The sequence below is a fragment of the Neovison vison genome, chromosome 10, assembly GCF_020171115.1.
Source record: "Neovison vison isolate M4711 chromosome 10, ASM_NN_V1, whole genome shotgun sequence".
Taxonomy (NCBI): Eukaryota; Metazoa; Chordata; class Mammalia; order Carnivora; family Mustelidae; genus Neogale; species Neogale vison.
In genome coordinates this window covers 52,388,850-52,414,810 of record NC_058100.1, presented here as the reverse complement: position 1 = coordinate 52,414,810, position 25,961 = coordinate 52,388,850, and the positions used below count along the sequence as shown (strand labels likewise).

The following is a 25,961-nucleotide window of genomic DNA, read 5'->3' as shown; positions in this document are numbered from 1 at the left end:
ATACCCAGTCTTTCCACATTATCTGTTCTTATACTTCATATTTTCTCTTAAAGTTACTCATTAAGCTTACAATTAAACATCTATATGATGGTGCAATAAATGACTATCTCCCTGCTGTATGTTTTAAGGCTTCATAATGAATCTCTCACTAACATGAATGTATAAGATTAGTTCCATTGGATTTGGAATAGGAATAATAAATGAGCAGAAACCCATCATTTGTACTGGGGAAAGAACTCAACACATTCTTCATTACTGAAAACTTACTACAAGCAAAATTCAAGTCCACATTAGTCAAGTACCTTGATCCTAGTAGCAAAATCTATTGATTCAGAATTTTAAATGGATGATTTAGATTATCTAAGTGTGAAATAAATCAATCACCCTATCTATCTATCCAGAAATATGTAATGAGGTACATTTATATGCCAGGAATTATACTCAGATTGAAGGGTATAGAAGTGAATTTATTCAGACTAAATCTCTGCCATCTTAAAGCTTATAAACTAGTTAAGATTTTTTAAAGACTTATTGCACTTAGGTTTATGTAGATATGATTTTATCTTAATCTTATTCTATGGTATATTGGAGATACTCTGAGTCAGTAATGATGATATCATTCATTCACCCACAAGACACCAGTTTTTCAGTATTTAAAACAGGCATAAATTGAAATAACAAAAATACCAACAAATACATTATCATTGTTAATGTTATTAGTCTTTAATGAATTCCATTCTTCAAATCAAAATATTAAGATAAACTCTAAAAAACTCTAAGGAAAACGTTTTATTTTGATAAATTTTCTCTAACATCTGTCCAACCGGAAAATCTACAATTCAGAAAGAAGAATGTGTTAATTCTGGGAAGATCCATGTAGATTTCACATTTGGGGCGCAACAATATTTATACTTACCTTAAGGTTTCCTTGGGCAGTGTTAATAGGTTGGCCATCTTTTAACCATGTGATAGATGGATTTGGAATGCCATTGGCGATGCACTGCAAGGTAATAGGCTTGTATTTCACTATGGCTCTCTCAGAAAGGCCTGAGGATTTGATTGTTGGAGGAACTAAATTTAAGAAAGGAAGGAAGGAAGGAAGGAAAGTGGGAAGGAATGGAAGGACAGAGTGAGGGAGGGAGAGAACACAAACCATAATCAGTGGGATCAAGTACCTAAAAATCTGGATACAAGAACCCCAAACTTTAAAATTTAGGAAAGGGAAAATTCTTATTTTAAGAAACAATGAAATAATTTTATCCCATGCATTTAATTTATAGTTTTCTGCAATTTTAGATGATTTATTTCTTAAGTATGGATCTCTAGTTCTCCAAAGAAGATATGTTTATGGCAACTACAATCCACATGTTTTGCTTATAACTTTTGGTGTGTTTCCCCAATCTGTTCTGATCCTCCCTTTCTCTAGAACTACCTCGTTCAATCAGGGTAGGTTTCCTCTACCTGTATGTACACTGCATGACTCTTTGACCCCAGCAAGGCTGACTGAATACAGAATGGGAACATGATTTAAGCTGGACCTGCCAGATTCCCTCCCTCAGCAATTGGAATTGAGACTGAGAAACAGGGTTAGCTATATTTCAACCCAGGATTGAAAAAGCAGAAAAAAAAAGTCTGCATGGACAGAGGGGGAAAATGTTGATGTTCATAGAAACCTCTGCTAGAGCTTCTAAAGGGCTCCCCAGTTTCTCATTGCTGCCCCTCCCTTCCCAATTGGCAGGCAAGCGAGACACATAATGCCCTGGCCAAGGGTTGTCTCTGTCATCGCACTAATGGTTCTGAGTCTTCTGTGCTAGTTCTGTGAATACCCCTATCTACCCTGGATCCTGCACAACATCTTAGCCCCCATTTCTGGAAATGACTTTATTCACACTCCCTCCTGTTCTGGCTAACCCTGGAGAGCTGACACAAGCCCTTTACTTGGAATTCGCTGCCTGCCTATTCTATCTAATTAGGTTTCACTCCTCAAACCTAAGTAGAATTCTCTGTGGAATACACTTCCTAACATTTGAAGTGTTTATATTAATTTACACAGGTCTCTTGGTTAAGTCTCTGTCAGTAAAGCGCCTTAAGATTAATCTGTTATTTTTTAACATCCTTTATACTCACATCCTTTATATTGCTTTCCACAACTCAAGAATTATCTAGATTCCTGAGCTAACATCTGAGTTAAATAATGACACAATGCATAAATTAATTTTAAATATAATGCTCATGTCCCTTCTTCAGCATACCATGAATAGTAACTTCAAATTCCTTCCTGTGGTCACCAGCGATGTTTGTCGCCACACAGCGATAAAGGCCTGTATCTGATACTTGAGCCTGGGTAATAACCAATTTGCGTCCATTTAGTAGAATCTTGAATCCATCCCTTTCGTCAATTATCTGGCCATCCTTTAGCCACCTATAGAAACAAGGCAAAAAGAAGTCTGGAGATGTATTTTAAATAACTTAGTTCCTAAAAGATGTGTGTGTGTGTGTGTATGTGTGTGTGTGTGCATATCTTAGAGGAACTAGATTTATCAATATATTAAATGTTTCTACACAAACATAGATATGTAAATTCTCAACTGCATATTTGCCTAATTCCCTGTTTGCTCCCTCTGTAAAATGAACTATTATGTGGGAAAGAAAAATGTAAACCTGGCCCAACACAGAAGTTAGCATGGTGTTGGAAACCCAGTAGCTCTGCATTTTCTTCATTCTTCTATTTATGTTGAAGAAACAGAGGGAAGTGTCCCTAAAATGTATTCACTTCAAATGTTTAAATAACACTAACTAGCAAAGAGAATACATTCCTAAAATATCTGCAAAATAAAACCCTGAAATCATAGAGCATATTTTTACCTTTCTTAGGAGTTATCATTTTCCATTTTACTTTGTAATTGTATAGTAGCATATTTTATTCTTTTAGTTGACTAACTGTTCCTTTGCATGTCTTGTGCCTTAGAAATGAAGGTAAGTATTCACGAAATGCTTTGTGAACGGAATGAGAAAAAAGAACTGGTAAACACATGTGGATGGTGGCTTCCTTTATTTTCCTAATAATGTCCAGTACATTTCTTTTTATTGTGTGCCTCAAGAAGATCTGACAGATACTGCTTATTAGTCTGTCTCTATGAAGTGAAAATGTCACTTCTAGGAGGATAAATGGAATTCCTCTAGTTGAACAGATTGAAAGACAATGTGATTATTAAGCAAAATTTGCCTTGTATATAGAGTATGTCTTTTTAAAAGAGGAACATGAAAAATGTAACTTTATATGGCCACCTTTTAATGACACAGAAATTTTTTCAAGATAGACCTAAAACGCTCAAATAAAGAAGTGGGAGGTATTTAGAAGACATACCAAAACCCTTACATGATAGTTGGTGTGGGAGAGCCTGTCACTTGACAATCTAGCTCCAATAAGTTATTAATCATCACAATGAAGTAAGATGTTTCGTCTCCTCCTTCTATAGCTGGTGGCACTAGAAAACAACAGAGATGTAACATAGAAAGATATGTATGTACACCAGAAAAAATACACCACTGTTTTAAGCAATACTAAGTTGCAGTTCAGAAGGCTAACAAGTATCCTAGGAATCTGATACACGAAGGGGATTTGAAATGTAAAATATATTTTATCACACTTGCTAAGATCAATGAATGTATCTTTAACATGCTGTGGATTTTTCTCAATTAATCTAGCATATTGGTACTGCTGCTACCATAATCTAGCATATTGGTACTGCTGCTACCATTTCAATATAAAGTTGGTACATATTTTATGTTGCTTATTTTCATAATAAGAAGAGAACCTCAAAAATTGGACCTCTGCTCAAAAAGCTTTCAATTTACAGAGAAATGGAGACTAAAAACACTGCAAGACCCAAGGCCCAGAGACCATTTCCTGCACTAGGCATAGCATAGTACTCAAGAACTCAAGACAGAAGATCATGTTTTCACTCACTGCAATCAGATATTATCATAGATGTAAAACATATTGGTGCACTGAAAAATACAAAGTGTACCTATCAAAATCAGTGGAATATTTATGTGGGTACTTAGATCTTGGGATTCTGGTAATAAATCCACCACTCAGTAATGTGCAGTCCAGAGTTGAATAGATAACTGAAGCTTCTCTAAGACTGTTTTTATTGTTCTACAACCAAAAAAGCATTTAATAAAATGGTCAGGTTTTGCTGTGAACCTGGAATCCAGAAGGTGGCATCCTTATTTACCTAAGACATCAACTTCGTATTTGATTTCCTTTTCTCCTGCCACACTGGTAGCCACACATACATACTGTCCCCGATCAGCTTCTAGGGCACTCCTGATTTCTAGTTTCTTCCCACCAGCTTCTATACGGATGTTGTCGCTGGGTTTCACAGGTACACCATCTTTTAACCAGGTGAGGACTGGAGGAGGGTTCCCCGTAGCTTTACACTCTAGGGTCAGCGAATGAGCAATTACCACTTGCTTATTCAGAGGCACAGCCAAGTCACCTTCAATCATTGGAGGAACTAGGTAGAAAAAAGTGATATTTCAGGCATCTTTGAAATCCTAATGAAATAAAGGGGATTTTGTTTTCATGTAATTTGACCATAGAAACTGGCTACATGTCTGTCTCCTTCAAGGCTATTAAGGAACAAATTTCTTGGGTTAGCTGATCGGCAGCTATCCTAAATATTGTGGGATACTTTGTACTGTGTTTGGCTTACAAAGGGGAAATAGTAGAGAAGGATCTTAGTCCTAACAACTACTTTGCCTTCTTCATAAAAACCAAATGGTCTAGATGCTCCCTGTGCCATGGGCAAAGGGTTGGCAAATGAATGGGCCACTTCTTGTTAACTGTAGCTTTTTAAACTATTTTTCTAAATCATGGGACAATTCTGTCAATTCCTATCCATGCATTTTGAAAATAATGAAGCCTTCTAGGATATTATTAGTGAGTGAATTAGACGTTGGCATATTAAAAAGCATAGACAGAAAGGCATATGGTGAAATCATATATTTTCTCCTTACCATAGACATCCACATGGAATGATTTTTCAGCAGTTCCAGCAACATTGGTGGCATGACATGTATATGTTGCTGAATCAGAGACCTGTGCTCGAGGGATATGAAGAAATTGTCCTTTATCAATATAAAGTGCTTGGGAGCTGGAAATGACTGGTTGGCCATCCCTATACCAAGCAATGGCAGGCATCGGCAGTCCCCGCGTTTCACATTCCAGTTTAATTATGCTGTTGATCAATGCTGAAATTTCTGTGGTGACATTCCCTCCTTTAATACTAGGTGGAACTGTAAAGGATTTCAGAACAGAAACAAGTTTTCTAAGCCTTAGCATCCACATTAAATTCTTGTATGCTGTAGATGTTTAAACAATGCATTTAAAATATTTAGGAATTAAAGACAATTAGGAGGTCAATGATTTATCTACGGATAATAAATTGCCTGTCTTTTCAATCTTTATCACTTTCCTTAAAGCAAAAAGTCAGAGTTTCAGTTTCAGGGGTTCATTTAAGTCCAATAGACCATAAGACAGTAACTAAGAAAGTTATGTTTAACAAACAAAGCAAAACAAAACATAACCAAACATAACCCCACTTAAAGCCAATAGGATACGTTTGACATCAGCCCAAGGGAACAAAAATGTCAGATGTGGGACCACTGCATGCCGTCTTCCCACAAAGTACTAAAAGGTCTAGGTACTAAAAGGTTCTTCAGAACCAGCTACTGGAAATAGCTGTGGAAGCTTTAACTTTTGCTTTTTACCGGGTTTTGTTTTGTTGTTGTTGGGTTTTCTTAGGGTTTTGTTTGTTTGTTTGTTTGTTTTAGCTTCCAAGAGTTCATTCACTCAACTTTATTAATCTAATTGGCTACATGTGTATCTTCCATAATTCAGCAACCACTTTCCTGGCCACTCACACCATATGAGAACTCTGCTCTTGGAAAAACAACTCAACGGCTCCGTCCCTGCTACAACTTCTGACTGTGGTCATTCCAGGATTGTGCTATAATTGCGAAAGGTTAAAAGAAATCCAGTGGCATGTGCCCGAATTGGGAGCGCCTTAATATTTTCTTATTAAACCCTGATTTTAGAATAAGATATGTTATAGAATGTATTCCTTATGGCTGGGCTAGGGTTATTTGTTTTAGGAGGACGATCATAGAGTTAAAATAACTTTCTCATCAGATCAGATCAAAGGCACACATTATCAGCATGACATCTCATGATGATGTTAACCTTGACTGGTGATCTGGTTGCAGTAGCTTTTGCTAGGTTTCTTCACTGTAAAGTGCTCTCCTTTTCCCCCTTTTTGGGGAAGGAATCACTCTTTCCAGCCCGTACATATGGGGTGGGGAGTTATGTTCTACTTCTTGAGAGGATACATACATAATTTATTTGGAATTATTCTCTATAATTTTGTTTCTCCTCCCCAATTTATTCACTTATTCAACAATTTATTTATATCATATGAACTCATAGAAATTTATTTTATCCTTTGGGTTATAATCTAGTACTATAATCTAGTACTACTTTATTTAATTTGTTGTTCAAATTGTTTCAGTTTTGACCAGTGGAAACTATTTCTTTGGTTCCTGTTCCTTTGACATATCCATGTCATTTGACTATTTTGATACTTTCTTACTTTCTGACCCTACTACATGTGGCAGGCTCATCTTGTCTATTCCCTGCCCCAGCCTTAGGATTAATCATTTCTCTAGGAAGCCTGGCCCATTTTAGTAGAAAAGGATTTTAGAAAATAGAGCTGGGTGCTGAATAGAGTACCTTAATATTTTCTAATAATCATTTTTAGAACTAGCTCAAAGTGACAAACACTCACCTGCATATTTTTTTTTTTTTGTCACACATAACTTAAGGAAAGAGCTACTATACTGTGAAGTGAACACAGTGGTGGAATAATTTTCTTATAAAGTGGCTTAATATATAGCTCAGGGAAACCAACTATGGTTCACAGGCAGAGCATGGAGATGCTGAGCTAAAAATAGTTTTTACATTTTTAAATGGTTGGGAAAAAAATCAAAATAATACTAATAATATTTTGTGACATGTGAAAATTATATGAAATTCAAACAAGTGTCCATAAAATTTTATTGGGATATAGATGCACTCATTTGTTTACAGATTGTCTATGGTTATTTTCTCTCTCTAATAACTGAGTTAGGGTAGTTGTAAAAAATAGCAAATATATATTCTTATTGCTTCTCACTGCTGCTCAGCTCACCATAAATTTAAGTGACAGGTATAACTCAAGAAAATTTCAAGTTTCCATGCATATCACCATACCATGATATTTTATTTCATTTTTATTATCAGCGCATACTTCTCACATCAAAAGAAGGAAGGAAAAGAAGACTTTAACACATCACATTTTTAAAGCACGACACAGTGTGGATTATTATGTTATAAATCAAGTGACAAAGCATTATTGTTTTCTAGTTGTAATAGTTCTATAGCTGTTCTGAAAGATTACTATATACACTAACACCACTAGACTAAGCACTTGTCACATTACTTCCAATTCAAAACAACAGTAGGAAAAATCAGAAAATGTAAAATGGACTGACTCATAACAGAACTTCTTCACAAAAACAAAAAGTCAAAATGAGGTTATAATCAAAATAAGTTTCTCAGTGGTTCATATGTTCGCCAAGCAAGAAAAGCCATTTACCGATAGTAATTTAATTAAAATCAGGAATGATTACAGTCAGTAGTCACAGAAATGTGTCCAGAGAAATCTTTGTTTAAGATTGTGGACCTTTCCACGAGAATCATTGCTTGAAGAGTAGAGAATGCTGGGAACAATACTGACAGTTAATTTTTAAAGGCAGATTTTCTGAATAATATTCTTGGCTCCTGACAAATCAGCAGATGTTACTGATACTGCTTTTTGTTTGAGGAATCAAGGCCAAGTTTGAAGAAACTGAAGAATTAGTCTCTAAGAACAGTCTGCATGGAATGACTACAGACAAAAATATTTTCAAAGAAGTTAAAAAACAAAACATGAATTCATTACAACCTGAAGTGGACTCTGCTAAGATGTAGTGCCACTGATGGTGGTAAAAATATGTGTAAGGCAGAAAAGGCTTAGATAAATTTACAAAGCTAATTAAGAGGTAAGGTTTTAAGGGTGTTTGGGTGGCTCAGTCATTAAGCGCCTGCCTTAGGCTCAGATCATAATCCCAAGGTCCTGGGATCAAGCCCCACATCAGGGTCCCTCTCCCATTCCCCCCGTTTCTGTTTCTTCTCTCGCATCTGTCTCTCTGCCAAATAAATAAATAACATTTTTTTTTAAATGTAAGATTTTAAAAGTCTCTGCTCCTTGCATTATTTATCAGCAAGCCCCCTGTGTAAAATATTCATATGTTAATAAACAGAAGTATCCATGGGATCTTTTATCTTCCCTTACGGACTTCAACATCATCAGTTCCATGAATTTTCCTACAAGTAGAAACTGAATATAAAGATTGTCCTACCTCCTACTGTAGATCAACTCAGTGCCTTAATGGTGGTAAATATATTTTAATTTTTTGAGCTCAGGACTGAGACTGAATGAAAAGAATTGTCTGAATTTTTCTGAATGAAAAGAATTGTCCTCAAACATTATTCTTGAATACCAATGAATGATTTGGGAAATTCGTTTTGCTATAAACTTGATAATGTTTCCTAACAATTCAACCTAAAATTACTAGACCAAAACAGCATTTAAATGCAAAATTTAGGGGCGCCTGGCTCAGTCGTTAAGCTTCTGCCTTAGGCTCAGGTTATGATCCCAGTGTTTTGGGATCAAGCCCCACATTGGGCTCTCTGCTCAGAGGACGGGAAGCCTGCTTCTCCCTCTCCCACTCCCCTGCTTGTGTTCCCTCTCTCACTATGTCTCTCTCTGTCAAATAAATAAATACAATCTTTTAAAAAAATTTAAAAAGTAAATGCAAAACTTATACTAAGGTGTCATTTTGTTTCAATCCCAATTAATGTCAAGCTGCTTTATAAATTTCCCATGCTGTAAAAAAAACCGAGATTTCCATTCCCTGTAGGGAATTCACTGTGGATATATTTTTTTGTGCTCAAATTTCAGTTTCAGCAATGTTTGTCAGACTTGATGCAAATACAAAGGAAGTTTCTACATTCAAGGTTCAGTTCTCTCTGACAATGAGGACCTTCCATCTTTCCAACTTTCAAGGACATTCCAACTTTCAATTGGAATTATTTAATCTGTGGTATGGTACGCTAAAAATTAATTATCAAGAGAATATAAGAGAATTCTATAAATGTCTTCGAAGCAATGGATATGGTCAATTAAAATGGTATGTTCACAATCTTATATTGGTATTTTACAGTACATATCTGCATGAAAAGACATTTTCCAAGGTAAAATACATACGATTTCATTACAGATCAGCATTAACAGATGATTATTTGCAATCAAATCTGACCTTCCATTAATTAAAATTCATCCCCTCCCAAAAGAATTCCATTCTTCTCATTAGTATGCTTGTACTATTAAAAAATTATATTTTTTTAAATTATCAGAAAAAAGAATTTCATCAATAGACAATAGGTAGAAATTTATTTCTATTTGATATATAAGTACCGATAAAATATCCTTGATTTTGTCTTATGGTCTGCAAAATCCAAAATATTTACTCTCTTGCCCTTTATAAAAAAGGTTTGCCAAATCCAAGATAACTAATTAATACAAATTCAAGCCACCATTGTGAAATCTTAAGGAAGAGCATTTTATTCAGATTTAAAATTCTAATTTGGTTTTGAGGCTACTTATGTCACATGTTAATCTAGAAACACATATCAAACTTCTGGCTCAAGTTGCCTAAATCAGCTGGCAATTAGTTAGATGCTACACTAATGAAAAGAAGAATGTAGGTTTAAATAAGTCCCTATTCTGCATGATTGTTTTACAAAGGCATGATATCATTGCACCTAAAAGGAGCTATTTTTTAAAAATCTGCGTTCATGAAATTGAGAAAAATCACTCAAAGAACATTTCTTTTTTTTCAAGGAACATTTCTGATTGACATCAGAACAAAACACCATCTACAGCTGAAATTTGTCACATAAATAAATGTCACTTCCTATTTCAATTTAATTCATATATGCTTTTTCCAAGACCTTACTTCTGTCTGAGGGAAGTTGTTCTAGATAAAGGTTATGGACATACTGCACATTAAAATGCACTGCACATATGTAGTCAAAGACTTCTGTACTTTGGAGAGAGGATCTCAAACTTCCTAAACTCAAACATGGACCTCAGGTTAAATATCTTTGCCTCAGAACTAATAGCTGTCAGTTTACACAATGTCCCCATAGGATATTAAAAGCTCTTTTATTTCCTTCCTTCTTTCACATCTTTCCCCCTCCTTTTCCCCGCCATCTCTTCCTTTTTCACTCTCATTTTTTCTCCATTTCTTTCCTTATTCAGACACCACATGCATTTCTGTCTTTCAAGTACATCACCTGTTCTGCCCTCATGTTAATACGTAAATAAGGAAAACAAATGAATCAATCAACTGTGGTGTGAAACACATTCTCAGTCAGAAATCTACATAAATATTCCTCACAGTCCAATTATGGTGTCTGTTTCATTCACTCGTAGGAATAAAAGCACTTTCGTAAGTGAAATAACATAAGCTTTAGAATACCCACTTGGAAGTGCAGACAAGCTTGCGGAGAAAGGAAATGCACTATTCCTGAATTATAATGTTCAGAACTTCACAGTGTTATAATGCCTTTCATCTCAGACAATCCTACAAAACTTAATCACTATAGATCCCTCTCTTCTGGATGCTTGAGGGCACCATACAGAGTTAACGAGAGGATCTGAAATACAAGAACCCAAGTCCTATGGAAATAGGTGTCTCACTGAATCACCAAAATGTATTCATCATAGTCCCCGGCAATAATACAACAACATAGAGAAGACTACTCAAAAGCTTAGGGGAAAATTTGCAACTATTATTTAAATGTCTGGTCCTGGTAGGAGGCCAGGAGTAGCAATAACACTTTTGTTTAACTTGGATTCAGGATTGCCAATCTTTCAGTAATGTTACTCTTTTTTGGAGGGCATGTCTTTTCCTGACTGAATTATTCCAAGGTTTCTATTTATAGATAGAAATGGTTTAAAAGCATGCGTTAAATAAAATCTCTTTGATTCAAGAGAGCTATTCAAACTTTATATAAAGACACTAACATTAAAAAAGGGAAATTTCAAATTCAGTGAAGTTATATAAAAATCAAGCTAGTAAGACAATATAATCACCAAGTAAAATAATGAAAAACAAATATTATTTATTAAACTCTTACTATAAGCCAGGTAACCCAGTAAGGTATCTAGCTTTTGATCCTCACAATAATAGTATTAAGTAGGTGCTATTATTATCCCCATTTTACAGATGAGGAAACTGAAGATCAAAGGGCTGGGTAATGTGTCCAACGTCACAAAGCTAGTGAGTGACAGAAGCTGGATCTCAACTCTACTACCTGTCTCAGAAGCACAAGTTCTTATTAATGACTAGACCAGTGCTATCCAGTAGAAATATAATGCTACACTACAACAAAAACTTACGATGTACCATATGCTGGCTAACTCAACATAATAAAAAAAATAATAAAAATAAGTAAAACAAAAAATTAAAATTAAAAAAAGAAATATAATGCTAACCATATATATATATAATACAAATTTTTCTAGTGGCCTTGTTAAAAAATTTGAATATAAACAGAGGAAATTAGTTTTTATAATGTATTTTACTTAGCCCAGTATATACAAAATACCATCATTTCAGATGTTATCAATATAAAAGTATTAATTAGATATCTTACATTACATTTTCATATCAAGTCTTTGATATCTGGTCTATAATTTATACATACAACTTGTGTCAGTTTGGACTAACCACATTCCCAGGGCTCAAGAGCCTCCTGTGGCTGGTGGTTACCATATTAGACAGTGTATCACTAGACCATTCTTTCATTCAGCAAACATTTCTTGGGCGCTACCATGTATCAAAGTAGGGAACCAGCAAAACAAGGCCCCCTGCTCTTGTGAAGTTTAGCTTCCTTGGAGACAAACAGCAAGTAGGTAAATAAACCCAGAATTAAGCAGTAACTTACCAGACAGTAATATGTGCTATGAAGAAAATAAACTCGGACAATATAATAGTGATTGGGTGATGCTTGGATTGGGAAGATCCTGTAAAGTGGTGAGATTCTTAAAGTATCTAAAATTTCTTGAGTATCATGCACTTTGGAGAGACAGAAATTAGTGCAGTAAGAAGAACCACAGTAAGCATGACCATCCTACTGAGTTCTGTTCCTTTCTATTGGGTAATTCTTTGTGCCTGAAACGTAATGTTCTTGTGCCTTCTTATGACTCTTAAGTGTTTAAAAAAGAAAAAATGGGAATTCACCCTCCTGAGGGGATATTGGGACTTTTAGTGAAAAGAGGGCTAAATCTTCTGGTGGGGATTTAGCTGGGAGAGAAGAGCAACACAAACATAAGGCATTTAAAATATCTTCTTGTACTCAGAATAAAGGCCAAGATGGTAGGAAAAGAGAAGAGTTGAATAGTTTGCATACCACTGGCTTCATTCAATTCATGCATCTCAACTCTTTTTAGAGGTTTTTTTTTTTTTCTTTTAACCCTTTTAAAGATATAGACATTTGGTTTATTACCTGTTAATCAATTAAGAAATACCTTCCCTCTTGAGCGACATCAACTGAAAATCAACAGAACTCTCAAAGAAATCCTTACTCTGTGACAAAATGCATTAAAACTGGATGCAATATTCTAGTCTAAAACACAAAAGACAGGCTCTTTCTTTTAAAGTAAGTAACATTCCAAATTATTCAGCATTGAATAAAAGAACAGTTAACATTAAGTTAAATTAAATTCTTCTTTTCAACTTTTTTTTTTTTGGAAGAGAGAGCGAGAGCGCACACACCTACGTGCACAATCTCATGACCCTGAGATCAAGACTTGAGCCAAAATAAAGAAGCGGACACTTAACCGATTGACCCACCTAGGTGCCCCCTCCCATTTCAATTTATAGTGAGAATTGATAATAACAAAAAGCATAAGAAGACCACACTTACTATAGACAGTCAGTTTGATATCCTTGGCTTGTTTGCCAGCCCCACTGGACGCGGCACACTGGTAGCGCCCTTTGTCACCTCTTCGTGCATTCTTTAAACGCAGAACTTGTCCTCTGTCTAGAAGTTCAATGTTAGGATCTTCTAAAAATAAAGGCCTAGAAAAAATAAATTTTATTCTGTGGGTCCATTTTCATTTCATTTCATTTTCCTGTGTTTCCTCTCTTGTTGGTCACAACAAACTTAAAAAGTCTACATACCTTACTTATACATAGTTGTACACTTTATTCTATTCTCTATTATTATCCCCATTTTACAGATGAGGAAACTGAAGATCAAACGGCTAGGTAATGTGTCCAAAGTCACAAAGCTAGTGAGTGGCAGAAGCTGGATCTCAACTCTCCTACCTATCTCAGAAGCACAGGTGTCTTAAGACACCTGCTCTCAAAACCCATAATAATACTCAAACTGTGACCATGTTGTGAAAAATAAGTTCTCACAAATAATACAGATTACTGCAGCCACATCAGTGTGGGCAAACCTCAGTAGCCCTTGATCGTGAAAGTCTGGGAAATATTTACTCCTCTTCTTTGATTGTTTCTTTTTTTACCTTTAGAGAACCAGCCTAAGTATTCATCATGTCATAAAAATTTTATTTTCTCATAATTCAAACAGTTCCATGTAAAGGTAAAATTATCTCTGCATTTGTGTCTTGCATTTTTCATTTTTTATTCTTAGTTATAGGGCACAATATTGAGTGTATAATAAATTTGAGTTTTCTCTGTTTCTAACCTCTTGTGTTTCTAAAATAAATTCACAGCGTTTATAAAGTCATATAATTCATAAGAATGAAAGGTATTACAAGACTTTGAGACCAGCATTTGAACAATATTATTCAAAACAATATTGTTTTTCCTTCATGTTCATTTAATAATACCTACGTGTTTAAAGTAACTGAAAGGGAGAACATCCGCAAGCATTTTCACATGTATTTCCTATCAGTCGGACCCTTGCAACAAGTAGAGAAAGGGTACTCACTTGCCATCCTTGAACCAGTGAATAACGGGGAAGGGTGTGCCTTTGACTTTGCATTCAAGGGTGATGTCATGGCTGAGGACAACAGAGACTTCATTTGGAGAGCCGGCACCTATTATGGTGGGTGGGACTTGAACAAAGACATTTTGTCGTGAAAATCTATGACTTCCCAAAAAGTGGAGGGAGGAAGAACAGATTATTATTTTTATCTCTACAATATTTCAATAAGATTTTAATATATTCAAATTTAGCATTTGGGTGGGTCCACAAATACAATATAAAAGGTATTATTGTGTGATATTTTATTTTTAATATTAAAATCTTATTTCTGTTTGATATGCTCCTAAGACATTCAAGTCAAGATACTGCGGAGAAGATGAGATATATATTCTTAGAGCTCACAGAAGAAGTCTGAGCTGGAAATAAAAATTTGGGAATCATCAGTATACAGAATTCAAAGTAAATGAATGCCAAGAGAAATCATGCCGATGCAACTAATGATAAAAAAAAAAATTAGTTTGTTTTTCATAGCCTGTATGTAAATATAATAAGAATACTTTTGGTAGAGGAAATGCAAAGTATTTCAGTCTCTGAGCAGACTAATGAGAAGGATTATTTTTATGCTGAAGCAGCTTAAAAATGGTTATTTCAATGCATCATCATTCCCAGACTTTATTTCCACCCCAGACTTAGAAACATATGCCCATTTGGATGAATAAAATATTGAAAGGAAAGGAAGTCATTTTATCACAAGATTAGCAAATAGAATTTCATAAACTAAAATTACAAAACTTTAAATTTATGAGCACCCTTAAAATGATCTAAATGCATTATATCCCAATTCTTCTACCCACACTCAGAATCTTCCCCTCTTAATTGATTGGGGCTGTGGTGATTTAGTTGTAAGAGTTCATCAGAATGCAGGGAAAGGTACATTTGCTACTTTCTCCAGCTCAAGTTACAACCTAGCAGCCTCAAGTGTTGAGAGCATTAGTGAGTTTTACTCCGCATTATCCCATATAGTTACTTCCCAGAGAACTTCCTGACCACGTAATAGAAGAAATCAACAAGAGCAGTAATTTATTATTTTACATGTAAGATGGTACCAAATATTCACAGACATCTCTATGATAAATAATAACTTAAAATATTCTATATCAGAGGATTCTGGGTAACCCATATTAAAAACAAAAATAATGAAAGAGTGAAACAAATAATATTTCTCTTATCAATTTTTTTAGGCTCTTTGTTCTTTCATAACTGTCAGCTCCATCCTATTATAAGAAATGCATCTGAAAATTGTAGGTTCTTAAAGGACTGTTTCCCTTACCTAACACCTCGATGTTAAAATACTTCTGAGAAGTGCCTGCAACATTAACTGCTTTACAGGAATAGCTTCCTGCGTCCTCCGGAGCGACTCTGAAGAGCTTTAATATCTTCCCATTGTTCACGATCTGAATAGTACTGCTTTCAGTCACCTTCAAAGGCCAAAACGGGCAGTATTATTTCCAGTCTTCACACAGATGCACAATAGTAATTGACATGGAAGCTTTATATCATTATTAATAGGAAAGTCACATTTTAAAAAAGATTTTATTTATTTATTTGACAGAGATCAGAAGTAGACAAAGAAGCAGGCAGAGAGAGAGAGGAGGAAGCAGGCTCCCTGCTGAGCAGAGAGTCCCATATGGGGCTGGATCCCAGGACCCTGGGATCATGATCTGAGCTGAAGGCAGAGGCTTTAACCCACTGAGCCACCCAGGCACCCCGGAAAGTCACCTTTGAATGATTTATTTCAGAGGCAGCAGCAAGGAATTATGCATATCCTGATGTCTTCACTTACCTGAACTTCATCTTTAAACCACATAATGATGGGAGAAGGCGTACCTTCAACTTCACAAAAGAGATTGGTCAGCTGATTGACCAGCACAGACACATTTGTTATCTGTTCTTTATCTTTAATTACTGGAGGAACTGCAAAAAGAGAGGAGTCATGGCTTGATAATTTTGTAATAAGTGTAACTTATGAGGTTTCTTTACACAGGCCTTTAGAAAGCAAATTCTAAGATACCTGATAGCTAGAAAGGCTGGTCATATTCAAGCACATGCCTTAACACAAAATGAAAATCTTGACCAATATATTTATAAATAACTCTTCTTAAAGTTTTACTTTAATTATCAATTCAGAGTTTTGAACTGAGGATAAAACTTAGGATAAATTTAAGGGAGGAACTAGTTATTCCACATACTACTCAAAATGTAAACTGCTAGGGTCTTAATTAAGTCATGTGAGGGGGTCGCTACTTTGCTGATGGAAGTGCATATCAGCCTGTATCTATGGGAAGCCAATATCCATGAAATTTTCAAATGAACATAACCTTTGACTGATGTACAAATGTACAACTATTTCATTAAAGCATTACTTATAATAACAAATAATTGGTAACACCTGAATGTTCATCATTAATAGATGAAGGAAGATGATTAAGGAAATCATGACATACCCATACAGTGGGATGCTAGATCGGTATAAACAAGAGTTAGGAATAATGAATAATTCCAAAGATGGATATTTTAGTAAAAAAGACAAGGTGTAGCGTAATGGATGTAATATTCTCCTATATATGTACCTTTTTATACATAAAAAGAGAATAAAATATATATTCATATTTCCTTGTTATGTATAAAATATCTCTGGGAAATACACGCATGCACATACACAAACTTAATAAATTTCTCTGTTGTTGGGGGGATAAGTACATAGCTTAGCTTAGGTCATGAGACTTCTGACTATTCTGCCACCTGAGTTTTAAATAAAGTCACAATAAAAAATTACATAAAATTTGAAATTAATCAAGTAATGAATGTAATCAGATTATCAATTTCTTGTTTGATAACATTCTATTCACATTAATTTTAAATAATACTACATTGAAAGAATAACTTATATATATAATAATTAGAAAATGTCACATATTCAACCGTATGATTTTGGTATTTTATCTATGTTTACCGTGGACTTTGAGGTTATATTTTTTTTCTGTGGTTCCAGCTTCATTGACGGCCACACAGATATACTCCCCATTGTCAGAGGGTGTAACAGAAGCAATGACCAACAATGTGCCATCTTCTAAGATCGAAATACCAGGCTCTCTGCCTGTCAGCTCTCTCCCATTCCATATCCATTTGATAGTTGGTTTGGGGGTACCTAAACAAGAAATTAGAGTTTTGTGATATTCTATAATAAAACTAGGAATCATTATTAAATCTCAAATACATTGAGGAGAAACAAAAATTTTGTTATGACTATAAGGTACCCTAAGGTACCATGCTACTTACAAGATATTTCTCCTGGCATGAAATTTCAAAGAGATTATGGTATTTAATGCCTCTAATTCCTGATCAGTCTTAACAGACCTATGGTCTCTAGGGTAGAGTTTGAGCCAGTTGTCTTTATCAAGACTTTCAGAAGACAGTAAACAAACCAAAGCATTTTCTTGTGTGAGAGCATTGTAATTAATGGGGAAAAAACTATATTGATCAAGTGAAGAGAGTTTGGGATAAAAATAAATGAAGAACAAAAAGTAAGAGGCTATCACAGGAACACAACACAAAGATTGCCCAATGAAGTAGTCATAAGCGCAGAAGCAATGCTCTATAATTCACACTTTAAATAGCCCAGATACCCGAGAGATGAGGAACTTCTACTACTGACACATTTGGTGATTTCATCCTGTTAAACATAGGACATTAGGAACAATTCTTGACTTTTTATACTGAAAAGAAAACTGAGAAAGTGGAAGGCAGGACTGATTTCTTAGATTTATTTATGAGTAAGTGAAACCATCTTGAAGTATGTAATAGAGCCAAAAGCACATACCGGAAATAGATAAACATGAATTCTGCATTAAGAATGTATTTACTTATCAAATAATGTATCAGGCACTAGTCTAAGTACTTTCAAAATTTCCTTAATACCTATAAAAATAAAAAGGATATTTAATGCATTTATATGACATTGTTAATAATCTTATATTAAAGGATAATAACAAATATTAACATTTTGGCACGTAATCCAAGACAAATACAAAAGAACAGCAGAATATATAGAATGTGTCACTAAAGCTAAACTCAAGTTGAGTTAAGGAATTTTGAAAGTGACTATGAAAGTTGTACTTATGAGAAAAAACTAAAAAAAATTTGGCCTATTTCATTGCACTAACAGTGAAGATGAGAAAGAGAAGGTGAACTGACGGACTGCAGGTGTCTACGTTTTCAAAGAAAAAAGGATTATAATCATTGCCTCACTTCTTCACATCCCACTCATTCCTTTATGCATTTCAATCAGACTTCTCAATGAATACTTGTAGAGTGAATAAATGAAAAATTAAATGAACAAGCCAGAGAAGTTGCAGTCTCTTTAACTTCTAAATGGTAGAACTGTCACTTACAAGATGTGACTTGTCGCACAAGAGAAGGAAGGCATCCAGCTACTTTAAATGTCACCTGGAATTATATCCCAGGTGAAAATGGCAAACCCAAGAGGTGTTTTTTCAAAGTGGAATGGGGAAGTCAAAACAGCTGGAAAAAGGGAAGTCCAGCCAGCGCTGGAGTCAGAGATCCAACAGAGAGCAAAGGGCAGCAGTGCCCCTGGTAGGGATCCAGAAGCAGCAAGTACTCAAATACCGGACTTTAAACCCTTCAAAGGGTCTCTTCTCCAGGACTTGTCTCCTCCTTCACCACTATGGGGATAGTTACTGATAATGATTTTGGTATGTGAAAAGCTCATTAAAAGTTCTCTAGTAATGCTGCTAGAAAATAATCATTGGTGAGAGCTACTGTGGAGAGATGCAAAATCTTGCTACAGAAACAGGAAGAGCCATGAGGCCCTTCATCTGTCGTTGCCTCCAGGAGCAATCGTTAAGGGGCCTTTGTGGGGGCAATGATGGTACCAACTGCATGGAGGTGACGGAAAGAATACCGTATGGACTTTGCTGGAACTGCTGCAAACACATCTGAGTTACTGTGGATGAAAGCATATGTGAAAGGGAGGATGTTCTGACCTACTGGCATCCCAAGGGTGGTAGTGACAACGCCTCTTCCCCATCCCCCCTGAGGAGAGAGAAGAAGAGTTTCCTGCCAGGAAACATGGTGGGATAGAAACCCCAGAAATTCGGGAAGGTCAAAGGAGTTTGGATAAGCCTCAAAGTATCAAGGTGGAACCTGCCTTTAGGATTACCTAAAGGCATTACATTTTTTTGTGGGTTTTTTTTTTTTTTTTTTTTTTTTTTTTTTTGGCATTACATTTTAATGAGAAATCTTATCAAGACCAAATGAACTAAGAATTAACATGAGGGAGCAAGAACTACATGGGAAACACGATTGATAAGGCAAGCTTGGAAGAACAGAGGTTTTTCCATTGAAGTAGATAAAATACCAGTGAGAGAAAAGTAGCTATTCAAAGAGGTGTTATTTAAAAGAGAGATTAATGTCCAAATGTTGTAACAAGGACTAACAAGTGGATCTTTCCATAAAGATGTTTTGGGTTCAACAGAGAATTCTGAAATAATATAACATAATGCTAATGCCCATATGTCCAAGGACTACATACCTTTTGCAGGACATGGAAATGCAATGCGTTCACTGGCCACTCTTTCTTGGAATGGGGTGTTATACGGAGGCTCTAGGTCTTCCAGTGTAGGCGGTTCTATGAGAACAATAAATGCATTATCACAGGCTTTCCTTAAGCAATACCAAACTCTCCTGCAGCACCATCAACCAGACACACTGGTGAACTGTTACCTTTCCTGACTCTCTTCCTCATAGGACACATATTTCTAGCTGCCAGACATATCTACTTCAGGCTATGCAGCACACTTACCAAACTGCTAAAAAGATATGGTCAAATATTTTGCTAGAGAAGACAAGATACAGGGTGCCTGGGTGGGGGGTGGGGTGAGGGGGGACAGCCAGTTAATAGACATGACTCTTGATTTTGGCTCTGGTCCTGATCCAGGGTTATGAGATCAAGCCCTGTGTTGGGCTGTGCTCAGCGCAGAGTCTATTTGGGATTCTCTCTCTCTTTCTCCTCTCTCTCTCTCAAATAAATAAAATCTTTAAAGGAGACAATTGCAGAGAGCATCACCCGGTTTTAATTTTCCGCACAGTACTTCTCACGATCTGTATTTCTTACTCTTTTCCTTGTTTCTATCTATTCACAGAACAGCTTTTGCCAGCTTTATGCCCCCACCCTACATATATTTTCTTATGCCAAAAATCACCTTGGACATGTAGTGTTATTTCTGTTTCATCACTGCCTGCCATGTTAGTAGCAACACATGTATAGACGCTGGCATCGGAGAGCAGGGCTGGGTCAATGCTTAATGTTCCATCCGAATTGCTCACAAGCCGCACCCCGTCCACCAGCGCGGCACTTCCGTCCTTCAACCACGTGATTACAGGAAGAGGCGTCCCTTGAGCATTGCATGAGATGTCCACTCTTTGGCCAGCTTGGACTTTCATAAGTTTAGGGCCACGCTGTATCTTTGGAGGAACTAGAAACAATTGGGGATCAATAATCCACTTTAAGAAATTCCTTTCTCTTCTCACTGTTAATGAGAACTCCTTACAAAGAAGCAGCACAGAAAGTAGAAGAATCTCAGGATTTGGACCCAGGCTCAGGCCACCTACTAGCTGTACGATCTGGGGCAAGTCAATAAATTTCCCGAGGCCTGTATCCTTGATAATCCAGGCAAGAATAACCTCTTCAATTCCTGTCCATTGCAAGGATTATGGGCAATAATAAATAGAAAAGCCCTCAGGCCAAACTTGAGGGAAAGGCAAGTGTTTGCAAATGTTAGGTTTCCTTTAATTTATAAATAATTTAAAGTTTAAAACCCTCTTAAAAGGTGATGATTTCTATAATATAAGGGAGTAAAAGAAAAAGCATTTCTCTTCAGGTGTTCCTAGTTTTTGCTCTCTTTGTGGACGGTTTAGCCAGATAGTGAGAAAATTTCTAGTAAAAACTAATTTCAGAGAAGAAAGTCAAAATCAAAATCAAGCCTCTATTACTTGTCTTTATCTACCTTCCTTTAGAAAAATGAGATAATTTATCAGAACGCTGGCAAGTATTACTGGTCTCCATATTCATGCATTATACACTAGAGAATCAAGTTAACTCATAAGGATATCGTTAGAATTTATGTACCTTACATCCCTACAAAGCCCCATTCCTCAGTCCTTTGTTTTCTAAACTTAATATTTAGCCAATTATAAGCTTGTGACAACCTTATAATTTTAAGAGGATTGTTAGCATTTTATGAAAGGGAAAACTAAAAGTAAGAGAAGGTAGGTAAAATGCCCAAGATCCACCACAGCTAGTAAACGACAGAACTCTCCTTGGATCTCAAATCCCATGGCTAATAGGACACTATTACAGTGACTGATCCGAGAGGGAAATCAGGGCAATGCTACCTAAGAAAATCTTTTCCTGATACTTGAATATTTGACACCTGTATAATGCCTTACAGAGAATGTACTCACTAAGCATGTGTTAAATAAATAACTATTTTGGACAGACTATGGTAAAGTTGAGGGAATAAAACAGATTAACCGCAAGTTTTTTAAAGTTAAAGAGTTCCGGGAAGCATAATGTTTTCAGTTGACGAATTCTTTGAATATTGAAAATGACCATTTAAATACTAATAAATTCTTCTTTGAGAATTCACAATCACTTCTACAAAAAGCCGTCAGTCCAAACACTTTTATTTTTTACAGTGTATCAAGAGTTGTCATAAGTGACTGTAGACATTTAGTAAAAAGAAGAGCCAAAATTTCAATACTGTTTATTTAAGGAAAAGGGAAAAAGTTGTCTATAGATGACAAACTTTCCAGAGGAAATGAAAGAAAATCACAAGTCTTCAATTTTAGAAAATTTTTCTCTAATTACTCTACATGCAATTTGGAGACTATCAAAGAAACTACTATGACGAATTTTCCTGTGGCCAGTACATAGATATCACATGTCTTCATTTCAAAACTCACCATGGACATTTAATTTAACAGACTGAGTCACGTTCCCAGCTATATTTGTGGCAACGCAAAGATACATCCCACTATCTGAAACGCGGGTCTCAATGATCTTCATTGAACCAGAAGGGAGGAATGTGTGTCTAAAAGAAAGAAACCACATAGTAGACCATAGAACATCAGAATTTTAATATCCCCAATGCAGCTGCACTTCAGTGTGAAATTTCTACTCTGCAAGCTGTTTTGAAACCCTTCTCCCATTTATATTATTTCTATACCTTTAAAGTCAGGAATTTTCATAATTCTATTGTGTATGTGTATGTGTATATATATCATAGTATACAGTGTATACATTCTGCATGATGTTCTTACAAATACAAAATCAGTTTCCTTTTACCCTCAGATCTAACCTAATGGTCTGCAATTATCAAAAACTTGTACGTCTGTCTGTCTTATTAAGTTGTGACTATACAAAGCAAATATATATTTTAGTAAGTTTTGAACATATTTTGAATACTGTCCTTTTTTTTTTCAATGCTTTGTTAAAAAATTTAGTGTGTTAAAATAAAGGTGAAAGAAGGTACATTTATAATTCTCAAAAATTTACTGAATATGTTCTTCCTACAGGATAATAATGTAGTTGAGTGAGCCAGATCGACATATAAAAATGTTATTATGTTAACTGTATTGAAATAAGTTTGAGGAGGAGAGGGTCAGATAGACCTGCTTAATACAAAGATTTCTTATGTACCTAGGAAAAAGAAAAATTTGTTCTACTGGCCCTGAGACAGACAAATGAATAAATAGTTAAGGACGAAATTCCCCCCAAAGAAATAAGTATCTAGGAAAATCCAACATATAATACTCAATGATGGAGATGTTATTACAAAGAGCAAGGAAAGGGCCAGTTATTCAAAAATGATGTTGGGCAACAGGTTCTGCACATGGGAAAAATAAATAAATCAAAATAGAGCACTACTAACTGTCAATTCACAGACCTGTATCCCTGGGGCTAATAATACATTATATGTTAATAAAAAATTAAAAATTTAAAAAATAGAGCACTACCTAATAACAGACACAACATAAAAATTCATATGGGTCAAGGTCCATAATGTGAAAAACAAACCTAAAATATTAGACAAAAACACTGGTGGCTTGTTAATATTCTTCATAAAGTAAAAGTCTTAAAAACAATAGAAGTAATACACTGAGTGACATAAAAAATGTAAAATTCTATATAATCAAGCATCACACATTAAAACCTTGCAGTGGTCTGAGGAAAGGTATTTTCAACACATACAACAAAGGAGTGCTATTAAGAATACAGACCCAATTTCTGTATTCAAAAGAAAAAGACAAGTAAGTCACCAGAAATCTGTGCTGCAGGCTTAAAAAGGCAAGTTACAGATGACACAAATGCCAACAAAAAGGTAAAAGCATTTTGGGCTCCTGGAAGTCAGTCACATGAGAACTCAGAAGGTTGCAAAATACCATTTCACACCCATCTGAACAACAAAAATGTTTAAGTCCATCGATACCAGGGACTGATGATAATGGGGACATCTGTGCACCTCTCTTCTAATGGGAGAAGGGCAAACCAGGAGTCCCTCTGTGGACAGGAATTTAGCATTGTCTACACAACTGAAAGTAGGAATTCATCCTGACCAGAAACTGCAGCTCTAGGTGCCAGTCCTAAAGAAAGTCATGCATGTGTATACAGAGAGACATACATAAAGATTTTCACTAAAAAGCCTTGTTTGTAAAGTCAAAAACCTAAAACCAAACCCAAGAGAAACAAACAAAACCCTGAATGTCCATACACTGGGAAATGTATACACAAAATGGAGACTATGTATACCGTGGTTAAAAAGAAACTAAACCAGGGGCACCTGGGTGTCTCAGTGGGTTAAGACTCTGCCTTAGGCTCAGGTCATGATCTCAGGGTCCTGGGATGGAGCCCCACATCGGGCTCTCTGCTCAGCAGGGAGCCTGCACCCTCTCCCCCATCTCTCTCTGCCTGCCTCTCTGCCTACTTGTGATCTCTGTCAAATTAAAAAGAAAAAAAATTAAAAAAGAAAGAAACTAAACTTATGTGTACAAAAATGAACAAATGTTGACTTAATACAGCAAGCAGTAGAATAATAGGTAATATGTTCCATGGCAAATTGAAAACAGACACACAAAATTAAAAACATAGAAAACAAGATCCTATACAGTTTTAGAATGGTTGCATAGGAGGCATGTGATGTTTGTGGCAGTATTTGCCTCTGGAAAGGGAGACAAGGGGTTGGGGAAGAAAACAAGGAAATGTTAACTGTATTTGGAATATGGTATTTCTTTCACTCAAAAATATCCAAAGCAAATTATTTTTCAAAGAAAGAGTAAGTTTATGTAAAGTAGTTCTTTGTCTTTTTTACCCTCACCAGTGGTAGCATAAATATCTAGCTTCATAACTATACATCAGTAAGTTTAACAGACACAGCTAGAGACTATAATTCTTATTCCACCCGTAGCTTCTGGCATGATACTGAGTTAAAATAGTAACTGCTACTACTCCTTGAGAACTAGAGATAGGGGTGTGTGGAATATACATTATCTTGCAGGTAAAGATCAACTCCATTTCATAAATAAGAAATCTAAGGTTCAGAGGGCCACTGAAAAAAATTGCCAGAAGTTTCAGGCGAACTTTAAGTGGTGGAGGTAAATTCAACCTTGTACTTGCAGGGCAACAAAGGTGGTACCTTAAAGGCTCTGGTGTTTTGGCTTCCACATCTACCAAATTTAGCCTATCAGATTATTAGCCTATCCAGTTATGGTCTCGGTGGGCCTTTAAATGTCTAAGGGTTCAATGAAGAAAATTTTTACAAAACCATCTAATGAAAGTCAAATCTTAGTCATTAGAGGACTTATTGTGTACTTATATGGGATTAATGAGATTCTATGTGTTCTATGCATTTGTGCTAAACAGATCTACATAGAAATATGCTCCATTTCAGTAACTACCCTGTAGAGGCACCTGTGGGAAATTACGTCAAAGTAGGGTGTTAGCATTTCTGATATTAAAGAGTGATTTAGAAGGTATACATGTATTTGCTGTAGGTTCAGGTACATGCGTGAATTATCTCACATTTAAAAATCATTTTTTGAAACATCTGTAAACCTAAGTAGGTACACCCATCTGCCCCAAGAGATTGTTTTCCTGTGTCGCAGTCCATCCCCGATCCCCTACCTTGGAGAGAACGGAGAGATGAGCTGGGTCTCTTTGGCCCAGGTGATGATGGGTGGGGGTAAGCTCTTCACTTCACATGGAAGTGTCACCTCTTCCCCTGCAAGGACGGAGATCTCAACAGGCTTATCTTGGGACAGTCCTCGTTGATCTCCAAACACTCTGGGCCTTACTAAAATAAACACATGTTTTTGGAAGGGAGAGAGTACATTGAAAACAGTTACCTTACATTCAAATGCGGATTACTAATATTCTTTAAAAATGTACAAAAAGATGCTGCTGTGCATTCCAAAGTTTCAGGGCATCTCTAAAACTTTCCATTCATATATTTATAGCGAGAGCTGAAAGGAAAATGACCAGAGAGTTTCCCTTTTTAGTTCTTCCTTTCAGAACATAATGAAGAGGTCAGCTGAAATGCCCTTCGAGAATCTGCCACTTGTACAAGGAATTCCTCAGGGCAGAGTGCTCACCGAGGCATAGCTGAGGTTTGGCTTTGCGAGGGGATTTTAACTAAGGGGTATTTCTGAAGCT

General features: G+C 35.9%; 1 protein-coding gene across 2 annotated transcripts in view; it reads right to left on the bottom strand.

Annotated features, from left to right (window-relative positions):
* The window catches only part of HMCN1 (hemicentin 1), a 470,681-nt gene that overhangs the window by 184,581 nt on the left and 260,139 nt on the right, over window positions 1-25,961 (bottom strand). For both annotated transcript variants that reach the window (XM_044267297.1, XM_044267296.1), the window contains 14 exons: window positions 25,434-25,602; window positions 22,217-22,344; window positions 20,455-20,727; window positions 19,785-19,880; window positions 17,187-17,381; window positions 16,017-16,147; window positions 15,504-15,651; window positions 14,177-14,303; window positions 13,142-13,296; window positions 5,026-5,304; window positions 4,242-4,523; window positions 3,380-3,488; window positions 2,253-2,422; window positions 917-1,071 (listed from right to left, as the gene is read on the bottom strand). In XM_044267297.1, coding sequence (XP_044123232.1) covers window positions 917-1,071; window positions 2,253-2,422; window positions 3,380-3,488; window positions 4,242-4,523; window positions 5,026-5,304; window positions 13,142-13,296; window positions 14,177-14,303; window positions 15,504-15,651; window positions 16,017-16,147; window positions 17,187-17,381; window positions 19,785-19,880; window positions 20,455-20,727; window positions 22,217-22,344; window positions 25,434-25,602 — 2,417 coding nt within the window. The remainder of the gene's footprint in view (window positions 1-916; window positions 1,072-2,252; window positions 2,423-3,379; window positions 3,489-4,241; window positions 4,524-5,025; window positions 5,305-13,141; window positions 13,297-14,176; window positions 14,304-15,503; window positions 15,652-16,016; window positions 16,148-17,186; window positions 17,382-19,784; window positions 19,881-20,454; window positions 20,728-22,216; window positions 22,345-25,433; window positions 25,603-25,961) is intronic.